We start from the raw sequence: 18,126 nt of genomic DNA, 5'->3' as shown, positions 1-18,126 counted from the left end.
TTAAGGATTACCATTTGATGTGTATCTGCCCCACCATGGTCCTAATGGTACATATGCTGCTTAAGGTTTAAAAGTTATAAATGAAAACCATCTTCATTCCTAGAAGAACTGTACTTTTGTCAAAGTAAACAATAAAAACTAACATTTCTATTTCCTGTCTATGTTTTATTTAGAGTGCTGAAGAAATACCACTTCTTCTTTAAAAACATCTAAGAAAAGGAATTTCTCTTTTTTAAGGGAAAAAAACCCTCAGTTACGAGAAGCCACAATTTCTATCCACAGCTAAGCTGGAGCTTCTCTGGCACACACCCGTATCAGATGTCACCCTTCCCTATGGCGGGCAAAGTCCTCTACATTTGATGGTGAAACAATGCAGGCACATACCTTAACCTCGTCTTTCATGAAAGGAAGTGTAAAATGTCCATGGAGAAGTCCATTTTTCTCAAAAAACACGACATCCTGCTGGTTGGGTTTATCTTGTGTTGATGCAATCAAGCTGCCCGAGGGTCTGAAAGCAAACCGAGTGTTAGAGCCCCAAAGGGCTCCCAGCTGCGTTAAAATTAGACGAAGTTCACAGAAATGGTTGTTTTATTTCCCGCAAAAACAAAAAATATCATCCAAGAAAATGATAAAGTCGACGTGTCTCTGTAAGCCCTCAGCCACCCTTGTCACCCTGTCACCCTCTGGTCACCCTCCACCCTCGTGAGACTACACCCACCCAGAAGCAAGAGTGCCTTTCCCTAACTTGCACGAAGTCTCCATTTGCCCAGAAAGCTTTAGATTTAGGCTGTGTTAAGGTGACTTTTTAAAAAACCAACCCATTCTTGACCCTAGCTAGTTGGCTCAGTGGATAAAGTATCGTATCAGCTCAACATATGGACGTCCGAAGTTTGATTCCCAGTCAGGACACACAGGAAAAGGAACCATCTGCTTCTCCCCCAACCCCTTCTCTCTCTCTTCCCCTCCCACAGCCAGTGGTTCAATTGGTTCAAGCATCAGCCCTGGGTGCTGATAGGTCAGTTGGCCCCAGTGCAGAGGCCTCAGGTGCTAAAAATAGCTAGGTTGATTCAAGCATCAGCCTGACAGGGGTTGCTGGGTGGATCCTGGTTGGGGCACATGTGGGAGTCTATCTCCCTGCCTCTCACTTAAAAAAACAAAACAAACAAAAAAACATTCTTTAAACCATTCCATGTATAGTGTCCTCTAAAACCAAAACCTATTTCTCCTTCAAGTCGACAACTTCAGTAAATATTCCATGCTCAGGAAAGTATTTTTAAAGACTTCTCAATCACCTCATTTTGTCTATAGCTGTCTCTAGGTTTTAATTCATATACATTTTTCTTTTTATCATCGGTCTGATGGGAAACTGGTGGAAAACAACATGTCTAAAACCCAGAGACTTAGTGGCATTGCATATAACAGATGCTTCTGAGACAGCAGGTGGACGAGATATCTCCTCCATCTATAACCAGGCAGCCGCATCTCACAGGCAGGCTATGACCAACCCCAGGGTGCCGGGCCAAGAGAGAACCAGGCCTGAATCCAGCCGGCACGCTGCTTGGCAAACAGACCGTTAGTGCGGGACTGTGTGCCGAGGAAGGAAACCCTCTCCCTGGTCCGCAGCAAAGCTCCGCTGCCTCCCAGAGCTGTGCGGACTACAACTTCCCTCTAAGTACCTTTATCTGTTTTATACAGCGCTTCATGCAGACCCTGCCTGCCACCTACAACACGTGTGGGCCTTGGAATGATGAGATCTGTGAAGAAGCTCAGAATCTGCTCTTCAAACTGAAGTCAGACTTCAGGGAATTAAAAAGAAAGAAACATACAGGCTTATAGCCAAATAAAAAAAAGGAAATACCTTTTTCGTGTTACATAAACAGCTAGATTCAAAAGGTACCACCACCCCTTCCCCAGATCAAGAAATTCTGAGGAAGGAGTCGTAAGACCTCCCCCCCACTCACTTCCACGCCAGGGCAGGGCCCAGTCCAGCCACAGGCTCGCTGGTCGACTGCAATGCAAACTCCCGGTTCCACACTCTGACCTTCCGAGCCCCTGTGCGGCAGGTCAATGGGGGAAACAAAAAAAAACAAGCAAAGCGTTGCGATAAATGTTGTCAGGTCAGCACTCCTTAAACACCTTCTTTATTAATAAAAACTATCACAATTTTACAAAGCTAATTATAATTAAATAAATCTTGTTAAAAATTTGTGTCCAGGCTCACAATTTGGGTCTGCTACGCCCCATGTCAGTCATTTGTGGCCAGCATATTTAACAAATCTCCTCCTTCAATTAAACTTTTCAAAATTAAAAAAAAAAAAATTGTGTCCAATAGGTAGGAGGCCGAACCAAACACCCTCAAAGAATTCTTCTAATTCTTAGCTCTAAATGCTAAAGCAACATATCTTTACCTCATTTATGTAATAAAAGAAAACCCTCAATATAAAAGAAAATCCTAAATTTAATAAGATAAAAACAATTTTTTGTTTGTTTGTTTAACTGAAATTTATTTCCATACCTGTCTCTGGACAAACAACACTCACAGCAAAAAACTGCCCATCGCCACGCCAGGTAACGTGCGGTCTGTGGTCATCCCAGGGCAGAGCAGATTCGGGCTGACAAGAGGACAAAAGACAAATGTCAGCGGGGGCCTTAAAAATGGCTCAGAATCAAACAAGCCTCAAGCTACTAAATCTTTTATATGAAGTTTAAGCAATCTAGAAAACTGGCCTGACAGACACCTCAGGAACCTTCTAGTAAAAGGACCCTCAGATCCAGAATTCATCATTAAAAGAGAAAAGAACTTAAAACAAAATTCTTTGACCATTAAAAAAAACAGTGGCCTCCAAGCTGCAGAGGTAGAAAGCTACAGATCTACATATTAAAAACAGTGAGCCAAGGAATGTACCAGGTATCTGTGACAAAGAAATATATGCTGTTAGTCTAATGGAAGAGAGCAGAGTTTTTCTTTAGTGTGTAAGCTTCACAACAGCTCAGAGGGCTGAGCCAGAGGTAATCAAGGCAGCGATGATGGAAACAGGAAAGACTCCTGTGCTCACAGTCCCAGGGGAAGTAAGGTGTCCAGTGGCACCTGCATCTCGATCCTGGAGGCCGTGAACACAGAAAGCAGCTCTGCGGGTTTGGGGACGAACCCGCCTGAGCATCCACCATCACAGTCCAGGGACGGGCTACGTCAGAACGGTGCCAGCGCCAGTCCGCACATCAGGGAATACACTGGTGGCCTACCAAGATTTATTCTGAATGAAACTGCCCCACGGTGTAGAACACAAACTTCCGCTAGTGAAGGGTGAAGAAGCGAGATACGAGTCACAAAAAATGTAGCGAGAAATATCAATAATTAAGGATGAAAAATGTAAAGAGCAGGCAATGTATTATTTTGACTCATTTATCCTAGAAGAACAGCTCACGGAAATTTCTACAGATAATATACACACAATGCTTCTATCAGCCCAGGCCCCAAATCATCCTCAATTCCACTCTCTCACACCCCACCTCTGGTCTATTATCAATAAATCCTGAAGCTCTACCTTCAAAGTATATCCAGAAAGAAGGAAAACAAGTTTCATCCAAGAGGGAAAATCAGAAAAACATATCTAATATCCACATATGTAGGGACATTATGAAAACATGCACGTGAATGATCAACAGTGAATGCAGCCCTGGCCGGATGGCTCCGCTGGCTGGAGCATCGGCCTGAAGCATAGAGATTGCTGGTTTGATCCCCAGTTGGGATACGTGCAGGAACAGATTGATGTTCCTGTCTCTCTCTCTCCCCCTTCTTCTCTTGCTAAAATCAATAAATAAAAATTAAAAAACAAACAGACAAAAAAAAACCAAGTAGTGAATGCAGGACAGCAGTTCCTGCCCTTTTATAAGGAAGGAACTTTTATTAGTTCTAGCGGTCGTTGGTTTTTCTTCTTAATTTTTCTTTTAAAATTCTTTTAAGACTTTATTAATTTTGGAGAGGAGAGAGAGAGAGAGAGAGAGAGAGAAGGGGGGAGGAGCAGGAAGCACCAACTCCCATATATGCCTTGACCAGGCAAGCCCGGGGTATTTTTTGAACCAGCGACCTTATTTTTTATTTTTATTTATTTATTTATTTTTCTGAAGCTGGAAACGGGGAGAGACAGTCAGACAAATTCCCGCATGTGCCCGACCGGGATCCACCCGGCACGCCCACCAGGGGAGACGCTCTGCCCACCAGGAGGCGATGCTCTGCCCTCCAGGGCGTCGCTCTGCTGCGACCACAGCCACTCTAGCGCCTGGGGCAGAGGCCAAGAAGCCATCCCCAGCGCCTGGGCCATCTTTGCTCCAATGGAGCCTTGGCTGCGGGAGGGGAAGAGAGAGACAGAGAGGAAGGAGGGGGGGTGGAGAAGCAAATGGGCGCTTCTCCTTTGTGTCCTGGCCAGGAATCGAACCCGGGTCCCCCACACGCCAGGCCAACGCTCTAACGCTGAGCCAACTGGCCAGGGCCTGAACCAGCGACCTTAGCGTTCCAGATCAACACCTTACCCACTGCACCGCCACAGGTCAGGTGATTTTTTAAAAAACTGGATATTGGTTTAATTATTCTGTACACTGAGAACAAAATGATGAAGCAATTTGGCATTAAAAAAGAAAAAAGGATCTTTCTAGGATGACTCATTCACTGAGGTTTTTTAAACAGCTTCAGTTTTACTAAAGCACAACTGCACATTATTAGCCTCTAACAGTTACTGGACACCTAAGAGCTCCTGGTGGGTAACAGAAATTCTATTTGTTCCAATTGTGTTTCTTTACCCATTGGACCAACCTTACCATCTGCATCTGAAAGGCCATCTGCCTGCCTTCTGATCCATGGAACTGGGTCTCCTTCCTGCCCCATCCAACAGTGACAAACTTGCCTGGAGAACAAGTGAGTGAGAACAGGCAAAACAACCAGTGAGCTAAATGAAACGAAATAAACGCAGTTTCATTGCTACACTTCAAGAAGTTAGGGACTGGTAATTACATGGGTCCTCTGAGACCTCTCAATAATTGACCAGCAGTCAATACGGGAAAAACCTATGTTCCATCTTATGTGCTGCAATGAATTTGCAGACTCTGAAGTGCCCTTATGTTGGAAAGAGCTTTGATGACATCATACATATTCTATTTTCTTGCCATTATATATATTTTAAATTCCCTGATGACATTAAGCAGTCCATCCCCATTTTACAAGTAAGAAGAATGAAATATGAAGAATTTGCACAATATAGTGTGTCCGTAAAGTCATGGTGCACTTTTGACCGGTCACAGGAAAGCAACAAAAGACGATAGAAATGTGAAATCTGCACCAAATGAAAGGAAAACCCTCCCAGTTTCTGTAGGATGATGTGGCAGCATGTGCGCATGCGCAGATGACATAACACCATGTATACAGCGGAGCAGCCCACGGCCATGCCAGTGGAGATATGGACGGTACAGAGGAAAGTTCAGTGTGTTCTGTGGCTCGCTAAATTCGAATCCGTGACCAAAGTGCAACATGAATATTGGCGCGTTTATAACGAAGCACCACCACATAGGAGTAACATTACTTGGTGGGATAAGCAGTTGAAGGAAACCGGCAGTTTGGTGGAGAAACCCCGTTCTGGTAGGCCATCAGTCAGTGACGAGTCTGTAGAGGCTATACAGGATAGCTACCTAAGGAGCCCTAAAATATCTGTGCATGAGCCCACATCGAACTGCACTGAACAGGTATGAAACTGGGAGTTTTACTTTGATTTGGTGCAGATTTCACATTTCTATCGTCTTTTGTTGCTTTCTTGTGACCAGTCAAAAGTGCACCATGACTTTACGGACACACTGTATGTTCACTGATAACAAGACATAAGACTCAAGAGCTGGGAATAAAATTCTGATCATAAGAATTCAAATCACCAAATGTTTCCAGCCTCCCTGGAATTCAAACCCCCATGTAGACGTAGATGGAGACTCAGACCCCCTAGTGGCAGAGGCCAAAATTAGGTCACAGGGCGTCTGCCTTCCAGGCTGAGGTTCTTTAGAAATCATACTGCTTCTCTCACATAAAACATGAAGTAAGAATGCTGGAACAGGCCCTGGCCAGTTGGCTCAGCGGTAGAGCGTCGGCCTGGCATGCGGGGGACCCGGGTTCGATTCCCGGCCAGGGCACATAGGAGAAGCACCCATTTGCTTCTCCACCCCCCCCCTTCCTCTCTGTCTCTCTCTTCCCCTCCCGCAGCCAAGGCTCCATTGGAGCAAAGATGGCCCGGGCGCTGGGGATGGCTCCTTGGCCTCTGCCCCAGGGGCTAGAGTGGCTCTGGTCTCGGCAGAGCGAAGCCCCAGAGGGGCAGAGCATCGCTCCCTGGTGGGCAGAGCGTCGCCCCTGGTGGGCGTGCCGGGTGGATCCCGGTTGGGCACATGCAGGAGTCGGTCTGACTGTCTCTCCCCGTTCCCAGCTTCAGAAAAATACAAAAAAAAGAAAGAAAAGAATGAAAAGAAGAAAGGAAAGGAAAGGAAAGGAAAGGAAAGGAAAGGAAAGGAAAGGAAAGGAAAGGAAAGGAAAGGAGGAAGAAAGGAAAGAAAGGAAAGAAAGGAAAGAAAGGAAAGAAAGGAAAGAAAGGAAAGAAAGGAAAGAAAGGAAGAAAGGAAAGAAAGGAAAGAAAGGAAGAAAGGAAGAAAGGAAGAAAGGAAGAAAGGAAGAAAGGAAGAAAGGAAGAAAGAAAGAAAGAAAGAAAGAAAGAAAGAAAGAAAGAAAGAAAGAAAGAAAGAAAAAGAAAGAAAGAAAGAAAGAAAGAAAAGAAAGAATGCTGGAACAATGCAGCTCCCTGTTCCTGGTGGAAAATCTGACACTGACCTGCCAACAGGTACTACAGAGATGTGCCTCAAAACATTGGGCAGCCTGACCAGGTGCTACAGTGGATAGAGCATTGGCCTGGGACGCAGAAGACCCAGGTTCGAAACCCCAAGGTCACTGGCTTGAGTGTAGGTTCATCTGGCTTGAGCATAGGATCATAGATATGACGTCATGGCTGCTGGCTTGAGCCCAAAGGTTGCTGGCTTAAAACCAAGGTCATTGGCTTGAGGCCAAGGTTGCTGGCTTAAACAAGGGGTCACTAGCTCAGCTGGAGATCCTCGGTCAAGGCACATATGAGAAAGCAATCAGTGAACAACTAAGATGCTGCAACCAAGAACTGATGCTTCTCATCTCTCTCCCTTCCTGTCTGTCTGTCCCTATCTGTCCCTCTCTCTGTCTCTCGCATAAAAAAATTAAAAAAAAAGGCACTGGGCAGATCCAGGGCCCAATAACAGCCATCCCATCACTGATTCTGATAAGAAGGGCTGGTTATAATTTCTATAAATTATGGGTCAGCACAATCATTTCCTATCTTCTCTGCATGGACACATCCAAGTACACAGTGTGAAAAAGCGGGTGGGATGAGCCAAGCCCAGGGCACTTTCCCATGCAAAGGTATGCTGGTTACTACCTGATACCATGACTGTCCTCAAAGCTGGATGCCCCAGAGCTCCACCCTGGGTCCTACGAACTTCCAGTACCATACCCGCCCCTGAGCAAGGTCACCTACTCCCAAGATTCTAAGGGTTCCTACATGCCAATAATTCCGCCCCATACATTCGCCTACTTCACCTGGTGATCCCATATGGCCCTGAAACAAACCCAAAGCAGAGCTTACCACCTACACCTACAAACCAGCCTCGCCCCACCTTCTCTCTCAGATACTGCCATCTCTGCTGCTACCACTGGAGCTTGTGGCTGGAGTCCCATTCAACTTCCTTCTTCACCTTACATACCCAAGGCTTCTTATTTCATTTTCTAAACTGGGTATTTCTCAAACCAGCTAGGGCAGGAGAGGACCCATACATCTATGCTCCAAAAAAGTTTCTCATATAATTCCAAAAAATGTACGCCCATCCTCACTGAGAATCAGTTTTCCCGAATTTACTCCCCCTTCTGCCCCACACCCACCTTCTTTCTCTCTCACCCGGATTCCCATAGAACCTCCTATCAGATCACCCTGCCTCTTCCCTCTGTGCCAATCACTTAGTCAATCTTGCATCATCAAACCTTTATTGGCTGATCACCTAAAACTCAATGTCCAAATTCCCTACCACACTTACTCGAAATCCATCCTGTTTCTTTCATCCCACACTCACGTCCTGCCAATCATCAATGTGTACGTAGTCACAGTTGTCTGAACAGGCATGACGTGTCAAAGGAGTGTGTGAAACACTCCTGCCTTGAAACGGGTTTATTCACTCGCTTGGACCACTCCCTGACCCTCAACCCTCATCTACCCACCACCTATTCAGCCAGGAGTCAGCTCAGGTCGCCTCATCTGGGAAGTGTTCCCTCTCCACTCCTCCCCTCCTCGCCTCCTCCCCTTAAGCTAACCTACCGCCTGCACATCAAGTCATGACTGAGCTAATGGGACTCCATACGAGAAAAGCTGGATTATCTACAGCACCAAAAACTGCTGGGTTCAAACCTACTTAAAAAATATTATTGAACAAATAAACTACTTTTGAATGAATAAATGAGTAGCAGTTTTCTAAATGCCTTCTCAGAGTTGGTGGAACAAGAAGGCATGAGGTTAGAGCTCAGCCAAAGTTAAAATTCAGCCTTCTATCTGACCTTTCTTGTTTTCTCCCCAAAGCTTTATCCCAGAAATGCTCTCCTCATTCTACCTAGTGTACAGTCCCTCTCATCGAACCTCCGGCCTAAGCTTTTCCTGGGTTTGGGCAACAACTACCTAGGTGACCCTACGCAGACTTTCATGCCCTAGGTTATTGACAAAGCCACCTCTCAGACCTCAACTCAGAGGTAAGTCTCTTAAGATCTAGGGTGGGATAGGGCTGGGCGATCAGACATTTAACAAATGGGAGTTCAAGCTTCGCAGTTCTTTGGATTTATGACATGGATATTAGAGGACAAGAAAATGACCAAACCTGAAGGAACTTCAGATCACAGAATGTTTCAAACAAAGCTGTACTCACTTTCACCAAAATCATCCTGGTGGATCTGCTGTTCCATGATTGGCTCAAAGTCTTTCGTCATCATAATCAGGGTCTGCTGACCTTGGAGAGGCACAGACAAAAATGATTTTGTTTCCATGTAACACACGTCCCACTCCATAAGTATCAACAGCACTGGAAGCTACAGAGCTGGCATGGAAGAGTTATCAGTCACAACAAGGCAGACAGAATTCACTCAAAATGTTTTGGCTCTCACTAGATAAAACAGAAAAACTCTGATGCGGTGCTTATTCTTAGATATTTATGCATGTTAGGCTAACATAATAGTCCACATAGCACCCTCTCTAAATTATAATTCTGCTATAATTATTCAGAGAAAAATTTTGAAACCTACACAGCCCCAAACTTAACCCTGTAGGATATTAGGAGCCATGTTTTATAACAGTCAGGTGGGATCAGTGACAAGCTTACCTGTAGCAAGAAGCACCAGTTCTTGGTCAGGACTCCAGCTCATGACAGAGATACCACTGGCTACACTCCCAACACATTCCAGCTGAGACAAAGGAAAAACAAGGGAGATTTCAAAACTCTACTGCCTCAGAGAATTTTTTTTTGTGTGTGTGTGTGTGTATTTTTCTGAAGCTGGAAATGGGGAGAGACAGTCAGACAGACTCCCGCACACGTGCCCGACCGGGATCTACCTGGTACGCCCACAAGGGGCGATGCTCTGCCCCTCCGGGGCGTCGCTCTGCCGTGACCAGAGCCACTCTAGCGCCTGGGGCAGAGGCCAAGGAGCCATCCCCAGCGCCCAGGCCATCTTTGCTCCAATGGAGCCTTGGCTGCGGGAGGGGAAGAGAGAGACAGAGAGGAAGGAGGGGGGGTGGAGAAGCAAATGGGCGCTTCTCCTGTGTGCCCTGGCCGGGAATCGAACCCGGGTCCCCCACATGCCAGGCCGACGCTCTGCCGCTGAGCCAACCGGCCAGGGCGAGAATTTTTACACAACTTTAATCAAAATAATTAAAAACAAAACAACAACCACGAAGTTACTCAATAAACATTTACTCAGAATCAGAAGACTAAGCAGGACCCAGGGCAGAGGAAGTGGACCTGACTCGGGACACTCCATTCCCCCCCGAGCTGTCTCATGAAGGAGATGACAAGAAGACTTTCCAGTGAGATTCGGGCTGTAACTGAGGTTTCTGGGAACTGAGTGGGGGCTCGGAGCAGGGAATCACAAGTGGCCCGGGAGAGTCCTGGAAAGCTTTTCCAGAGAGGTGCGTTGAAGGGAGATAGATAACAGGGCCAGGACAAAGAGATCAGGTGAAAACGCAGGACTGAGGCACATTATCAAAATAGCAGTTAAAGGTCAGCTGCAATTAGACCGTAAAGTATTCATATACACAGAAATGATGGGAACAGGGAAAGGCTGAACAAATTTGGGGAACAATGAAAGGTCTTATAAGGCACAGTAAGGAGAATGAATTCTGTCTTGCAGACACTGAGAAGTCAACTGGTCTTGTACCAGGACCACTGATTAGATCAATGGATTGAAGGAACTCAGTAATCAGGAAAAAATGCTTTAAAATGTTTTGAGGTCCTGGCCGGTTGGCTCAGTGGTAGAGCATCAGCCTGGTGTGCAGAAGTCCCGGGTTCGATTCTCAGCCAGGGCACATAGGAGAAGCGCCCATCTGCTTCTCCACCCCTCCCCCTCTCCTTCCTCTCTGTCTCTCTCTTCCCCTCCCACAGTCAAGGCTCCATTGGAGCAAAGATGGCCCGGGCACTGGGGATGGCTCCATAGCCTCTGCCTCAGGCGCTAGAGTGGCTCTGGCCGCAACAGAGCGACGCCCCGGATGGGCAGAGCATCGTCCCCTGGTGGGCATGCCGGGTGGATCCCGGTCTGGCGCATGTGGGAGTCTGTCTGACTGCCTCCCCGTTTCCAGCTTCAGAAAAATACAAAAAAAAAAAAAAAAATGTTTTGAAAGTAACAGTATAGCTTTTAAATATGAGAAATACTAAGTAGTTGTACTTGACGGCTCTGGTATTTAAGATGTATTATCACACTAAATGGAATGGTTTAAAGTGAAGATGTCAGATTTAGACTGCCCAGGCTCATATCCCCTCTGATAACTTTGACTTCAGCCTAGTTATGTAAGCTCTCTGTGCCTCAGTTTCCTCTCATTCTAAAGAATAGGAAACAATCTACCTCATAAGATTGTAGTGAATATTAAATAAAATTTTTCATAAAAGGCATTTGAGAAAGTACCTGGCATGATAGAAACACTGAATAAATGTCAGCTACTACTATTATTTCATTACTAGCACTTCGATAACTCTTACTGCATGGTCAGTTAGAGATCACAACTAACAGAGTAACCAAAGAAATTTAAAAACTCAGACAATGTTAGTGGGAAACTCATGCTGTTAAGAAGGTTAAGGATAGAAATCCAGAAAGGCAGTCTATGCTACAGTAGAGAAAGAGGCAAATGGTTGAAATCTGCCTCCTATGGTGATGGCGAAGTACGCAGAGCGCATAATTACACTGTACAGCTGTAGTGCCTGTAGCTCAGGGGTTCCGGAGCTAGCCATCAAGAGACTCAGCATTCACAACATTCATACGCCATTTAAACATTCAAAGACTTTCTAACTGAGATATACAGGTTACAACTCAGGATCACATTTTGGTAAGAGGTGAGCTACCCACACAAGAATGACCAGAGCCCTGGCCAGTTAGCTCAGCGGTAGAGCATTGGCCCAGCGTGTAGAAGTCCCAGGTTCAATTCCCGGCCAGGGTACACAGGAGTTGCGCCCATCTGCTTCTCCACCCCTCCCCCTCTCCTTCCTCTCTGTCTCTCTCTTCCCCTCCTGCAGCCAAGGCTCCACTGGAGCAAAGTTGGCCCGGGGTGCTGGCGATGGCTCCATGGCCTTTGCCTCAGGCACTATAATGGCTCCAGTTGCAATGAAGCAACAGCCACAGACGGGTGGAACATCGCCCCCTGGTGGGCAGGCCGGGTGGATCCCAGCGGGGCGCATGCTGGAGTCTGTCTCTCTGCCTTCCCACTTCTCACTTCAGAAAAAATACCAAAAAAAAAATGACCAGAATTTTTCCAGGTTGTAATTGTTCTGATTAACAAATACAGCAGACAAAACTGAGTTTTAGAAGAATCCTGAAATATAGCTAAAGCCATGCCAAAATTTTTTTGTAAAGAGACATAAAATGCAGGCTCTAATTTGCAAAATGCTTAAATATTACACGTCCTGAACTTTTAAACTTCTATGCAAAACACGAGATTTCATCCTCATGGGACTCTTGCGCTTACCTGGTGTGTGCTGAGATTGCACAGTATAACATCTCCAGAGGCTGTGGCCACACACACAGACTCCTGATCCAGCAGGTCCTGCACACCAACAATGCAGCCACTTCCGTCCTCCGGGAGGAAGCCTTCTGCCACGAAAGGGATTTCATTTTTCACCTTGCACCAAAACAGACACATAAGCAAATTAAGCCAATCTACTTTCAAGAAGAAATCATAACATTTCCAGAAATAAAATACTTCCTAATGCTTCTTTTATAATATAAAAGCTTTCAAAAATGTCTTTTTTGGGGGGCGGGAGGAGGGCCTTCTGGCAAACACTGGAAGACCTACTAGACAAATTCAAAAAGAGCTGTAAGCACTTCAAAAATGTCTTTTTCCCTAGCTTAAAATCCAAACTTTCATTTGAGAATTCATCCTACTATCTTTAGCAAAAAATATAGTCAATGCGACGTTTTTGCCAAACACAAGAAAAAAGCAAGAAGCCTGGTCTCTTTCAAAATGTCCAATAAAATATGAAACGAATGACTATGGTTTCTTAAGATTTCTATTGTATGGAGGAAAGTGACTAAGAATGTAATCACCTAAAATACATTAATAGCAGAATATAATTGGGGGAAGATACTGGAATCAAACCAAAGAACTTGTAAATATATACAGGGAGGGCAAAAGTTGGTTTACAACTGAGTACATGAAACAGGTTATTCATGTATTATTATTTATTAATTATTGCATTATTTTCCACATGAACAACTGTAAACCTACTTTTGCACATATATATGCATATATTATATAAATATATATATGCTCAGGATCCAGGAGTAAAGATGCTGATTTAGCTGGTATGGGACAGAGACTTAAACACAGTTTTAAAAAGACAATTTTCATTTGCACGCCCAGCTGAGAACCACTGTTAAAAACAGTACGAGGTAGAAAGGGTTAAAACTAGGGCACTCACACAAAATATAAGGTCCAAGTTTTGCCAACTCAGCAAAGTTAAAGGTTGGTTACTTTTTAAGTTATGTCTAATATGACATCAGTATAAAGCAAAGAGGGTGCTCATTTAGGAGGATAAAAACTCGGTATGATTTAAAGACTATCTGAGGGAAGCATGTTTGAAAAAGAACAAGTCAATGGTCATGCCTAGTGTTAGCACTCTCCCTCAGTCACCCACCTCTCTTGTGGCCGGGTCCACTTCTATCAGCCCCCGCTCCGAGCCAACGAGCACTGTGCCCTGCTCAGCTCGCAGACAGAAGCACTGTGGTTGCCCCGGCGCCTGAATATCCCTGAACTCCAGGCTCTGAAGTAACTTCAGATTTCTCATGATGAAGCAGCTCCTGAGAGAAAAGTACAAATATCCCTTGATGAAGCACTCACTTCTAAGAGAAAAGAAGGTTTAATATCTGTGATTCCTAAGGGAAGTTGAAAAGAACAAAGTGAATGGGAAAACATTTTATTTTTGAGTATGAGAATATCTTTATAACCTCACATATTTATAAAATCATGTCAAATCCATACATGTTTGAGGGAATTCTGGAATAAAATTACTTTGATATTACTAGATAATTTATTTATAAACCGGGATATACTTTCATTAAAAAATTTAAGCCTGACCAGGTGGTGGCGCAGTGGATAGAGCGTCAGAGTGGGATGCAGAGGACCCAGGTTCAAGACCCCGAGGTCGCCAGCTTGAGCACGGGCTCATCTGGTTTGAGCAAAGCTCACCAGCTTGAACCCAAGGTCGCTGGGTCCAACAAGGGGTTACTCAGTCTGCTGAAAGCCTGCAGTCAAGGCACATATGAGAAAGCAATCAATGAACAACTAAGGTGTTGCAACGCGCAATGAAAAACTAATGATTGATGTTTCTCATCTCTCTCTGTTCCTGTCTGTCTGTCCCTATCTATCCCTCTCTCTGACTCACTCTCTGTCTCTGTAAAAAAATACATACATACATACATACATACATAAATAAATAAATAAATAAAAATTTTTAAAAAATTTAAATCAGCCTGACCAGGTGGTGACACAGTGGATAGTGCGTCAGACTGGGATGTGGAAGGACCCAGGTTCGAGACCCCGAGGTCACTAGCTTGAGCACGGGCTCATCTGGTATGAGCAAAGCTCACTAGCTTGGACCCAAGGTCGCTGGCTCAAGCAAGGGGTTACTCAGTCTGCTGAAGGCCGGCACTCAAGGCACATATGAGAAAGCAGTCAGTGAACAACTAAGGTGTTGCAACAAAAAACTAATGATTGATGCTTCTCAGCTGTCTCCATTCCTGTCTGTCTGTCCCTATCTATCCCTCTCTCTGTAAAAAAAGAAAATTTAAATCAAAAATAGAAATATAAGTATATAGTGTTCCAAGGGGACAAATGAGAAACTTTTTTTTTTTTTCCTGAAGCTGGAAATGGGGAGAGACAGTCAGACAGACTCCCGCATGCGCCCGACCAGGATCCACCCAGCACACCCACCAGGGGCGATGCTCTCCCCCCCGGGGTGTCGCTCTGCTGCGACCAGAGCCACTCTAGGGCCTGGGGCAGAGGCCAAGGAGCCATCCCCAGCGCCCGGGCCATCCTTGCTCCAATGGAGCCTCAGCTGCGGGAGGGGAAGAGAGAGACAGAGAGGAAGGAGAGGGGGAGGGGTGGAGAAGCAGATGGGCGCTTCTCCTGTGTGCCCTGGCCGGGAATCAAACCTGGGACCTCCACACGCCAGGCCGACGCTCTACCACTGAGCCAACTGGCCAGGGCCAAATGAGAAACTTTAAAATGACAAGTTTACTTCAAATAATGACCAACATTTGGAGATCTTAATGACTTGATAAAACTTCTTCATGTAACTCAGCTTTCCTGGTCTGGGATTTTCCAGCGTAATAGCTGACAAAAGAATAGGAAACCTACTTTGATCTGGCAAAATCAGACCTGCTTTAACGCAGACTACCTATATAGGAGAAAAACAAATGTTCATGTGCTGGATATTTATACTCACACCCCTTTAAGGTTTACAACTGGAAGTCCCTAAGTTATGTTAGAGCACACTGGCCTTAATGCTACCACACTCTAAGGTGAATTCTCTCACCTTAGCATTTCATACATACGACATTGAAAGAGATGAGTTAATCCTTTTCCTACACAACAGATAAAGATGAGTGTAATATGAATCATACAACATATAACATGGGTTAAGAGTGAGGCAAAACCATACGTGGTGGAAGAAAGGAAAAAAATTAGGTAGACAATGGTTTTGTGAGCTTTGGTGATATTTACGTTCAAGGACTTCTAGAAATTATTTGAACCTGTATTATACCATGGTTTTAAATTTAAATCTAATTCTATACAGAAAGTTTAAGCTTTTCAAAGCATATAAAAATTACACCTTATCTTTAAACATAAAGACAACCACTGGCCTAGTTCTGAAAGGACGGGTAGGCCTGAAATATGGGTCAACTCGAGAGGGGAGTAAGCAGGACATAGAGTGGCAAGAGAGAAGCACAGGCAAGAGAGGCACCAAATTCGTAGTTCCTAACTGTCCTTCAGTCTGGTTTACTTAATAATAATCATGCTGTTACTGTTGCCATGATCGGATCACAAAATATCTTCATATTCCTTCCAGTGCACTTGAATTCTATTCAACCAAGAACCTGTGCTGCTCTGCAGTCCACGGGCCCCAGAATAAGAATCGGGAGGGTAAAGGCAGTAGGAGCTGAGAACTCACTTTTCCCTGTTATGTTATTGTTCCCATCACTGCTGCTCCAGCAACGGGCCTTCATCCTTGCAGGGGCCCTGGGTCCTCATCTCTAACACTACCAAGACCAGCCCCATCACCCCCATCCTCAGAGGTACTAGCAATAACCAGCCAGGCCCCTTCCAGTCTCAACTCCAACAACACAGGGCCTCCTCCTCTGAATTCCAGAGGTATCAACACCTGAAGTGAGTCCCAACAATGCCTCTCCTCCAAGTTTAGGCCATGGTAACCCCAAGGGCTTCCCTTGTTTACATCCTCACTCAGCCAAGTGTTGTAGCTACTTCCATTAGTTTACCTTTTCTTACTTCACTGGTTCCCTTGTTTTTTCTTCCTCCAACAGCTATTTAACCAGTTTTTCATATTAAATTCTGTTCAAATAATACGTTGTTTCTGCTTTCCCAACAGGACCATCATGACTGACAAATTCAGAAAACAACCTGAGGCCTCACATCCCTGAGCTTGCGAAACACCGCCAAGGTAAGCTCATCGAACACCTCCTCCCTCCCCAACTCGCCCAATTTCAAAAGGAACTTTGCTAATTTCCACACCCTACATCCTCAATCCTTTACCTTCCCCAGGACCTCAACTTATTAGTACCCTACATTTTACGCCTGCAATCTCACTCTCCCAGCCCTCAGTAATTCAACTTTACTCACGATTTACATGTGGTCAAGATCTCTCTGCATCACAGGTTAATCCTGGTCTCCTCCAACATTTCTGACTTCTCCATTTTCTTCCCTTGCTCCTTCACCCATCTGTCTCTGTTAATGATCATGCCCCAGATTACATGTACCAGGCAGATCACATATATACTACCAAGATCTAAATGTCTATCCCTGACCCTCCCTAAACTGGATACTAACCCCACGTTCAACCTCCTGATATTATCACAAGGATGTCTCAACTACATCAAATGCAACCTGGAAAATGAAGTACTTGCTATGATCCCATCAAATGTTTTCCATACCTGGGGCCATGGCATTTCTACTCTGTTCCTCAAGCTGAAAACTGTCTGCCTACTTTGCTCACACTTTTCATACCAAACTATTCAATGGTCACCTCCGTGGCTGTCAATATATACAGCCTGAATCCTTTACACAGTAAATTCCTAGTCAGTCCTGTGATCGGGTCTGCGGCCTACATCACACGGAATGAGCACTTGCCAAGTGCTCAGACCTGAAACTGAGAGATGACTGATAGTGTTTCCTCCACGACTGAACGGCAGAGGGGCCCGTGTAATACATCACATTAGATGGAGAAGCGCAGGGAACAATAACTCCACGAAAAAGTCGCAGACACGAGAAGGGCCCCGCAGCCCAGTATTGGAAGCTCTGATAACCGCAGCCTTCTACCGTGTACTGACTGGTTTTCAGCGGTAGTGTCCGCTCATGAAGGAATCCGCAGGCTGGGTCCGTGTGCAGATGAGGCGCAGAGCCCCCCACCCCCAAGGCCGCAAGTGGAAAGCCTGCAAAGAGAACCGAAGGCTCGCGGGCAGAGGTGGTCAGGGGGCACTCCACCGCTAGGCCTGCAGCAGGCAGGGGTTGCGCGCTCGGGGGTCCCGGCATCAGTACCACCCGGGTGGCCAGGGCCGGGTTCCGTGCCCCCACCCCGGAAGAGCCGCTCGATCGCTCACCTGACGCCGCGCGCTGACCCCCAACAGCGGTGCGTCCACCCTGGCCTCCCGGGCCACGCGCAGTGGGCCTCCCAGGGCCGGGCCTGGGTTGCGCACGCGCCTCTCCGCCTGCGGCTCCCGAGCTCTCGCGGCGCGCGCTGGGCCTCTGGGCCGCCCGAACCCCGGCGCCAGTGGCCGACACGGCGTAGGAGCAGCAGACGGGACGATAACGGGCCGGTGAGCAAGACAGACACACGCCGAGGGCGCGAGAGAGGCGTCGGAAGGCTGAGGGGGCGTGGCCGGCGTTCCTCTCAAATAGCCCCAGAGAAGAAGAGGGGAGAAGCTGCGTCCTCCTGCCCAGCCTATGGCATTTGAGCCCCGCTTTGACGTCACTCAAAACCCCGGTGATTGGCGTAGGTGGGAGGGGCCCGCAGGACCAGGATTGTAGCGCGCGCGTGCGCCGCGGCCCGCGG

At 46.1% G+C, this 18,126-nt stretch overlaps 1 protein-coding gene and 1 non-coding gene across 2 annotated transcripts in view; both read right to left on the bottom strand.

Moving 5' to 3' along the window:
* ELP1 (elongator acetyltransferase complex subunit 1) overlaps positions 1 to 17,954 on the bottom strand; it is a 75,025-nt gene extending 57,071 nt beyond the window's left edge. The window contains exons 1-9 of the mRNA XM_066256580.1: positions 17,675 to 17,954; positions 13,477 to 13,639; positions 12,309 to 12,461; positions 9,463 to 9,544; positions 9,013 to 9,093; positions 4,816 to 4,901; positions 2,516 to 2,612; positions 1,962 to 2,052; positions 385 to 508 (exon numbers count right to left, since the gene is read on the bottom strand). Of these exons, the coding sequence (XP_066112677.1) occupies positions 385 to 508; positions 1,962 to 2,052; positions 2,516 to 2,612; positions 4,816 to 4,901; positions 9,013 to 9,093; positions 9,463 to 9,544; positions 12,309 to 12,461; positions 13,477 to 13,626 (864 nt within the window). The 5' untranslated portion in view covers positions 13,627 to 13,639; positions 17,675 to 17,954. The remainder of the gene's footprint in view (positions 1 to 384; positions 509 to 1,961; positions 2,053 to 2,515; positions 2,613 to 4,815; positions 4,902 to 9,012; positions 9,094 to 9,462; positions 9,545 to 12,308; positions 12,462 to 13,476; positions 13,640 to 17,674) is intronic.
* Positions 12,604 to 12,666, bottom strand: LOC136327404 (U7 small nuclear RNA). Its single transcript, XR_010729626.1, has one exon. It is a non-coding gene; the product is annotated as a U7 small nuclear RNA (small nuclear RNA).
* Positions 17,955 to 18,126: the final 172 nt, after the last annotated feature.

The sequence above is a fragment of the Saccopteryx bilineata genome, chromosome 2, assembly GCF_036850765.1.
Source record: "Saccopteryx bilineata isolate mSacBil1 chromosome 2, mSacBil1_pri_phased_curated, whole genome shotgun sequence".
NCBI lineage: Eukaryota > Metazoa > Chordata > Mammalia > Chiroptera > Emballonuridae > Saccopteryx > Saccopteryx bilineata.
This window is presented reverse-complemented; position numbering and strand designations above follow the sequence as displayed.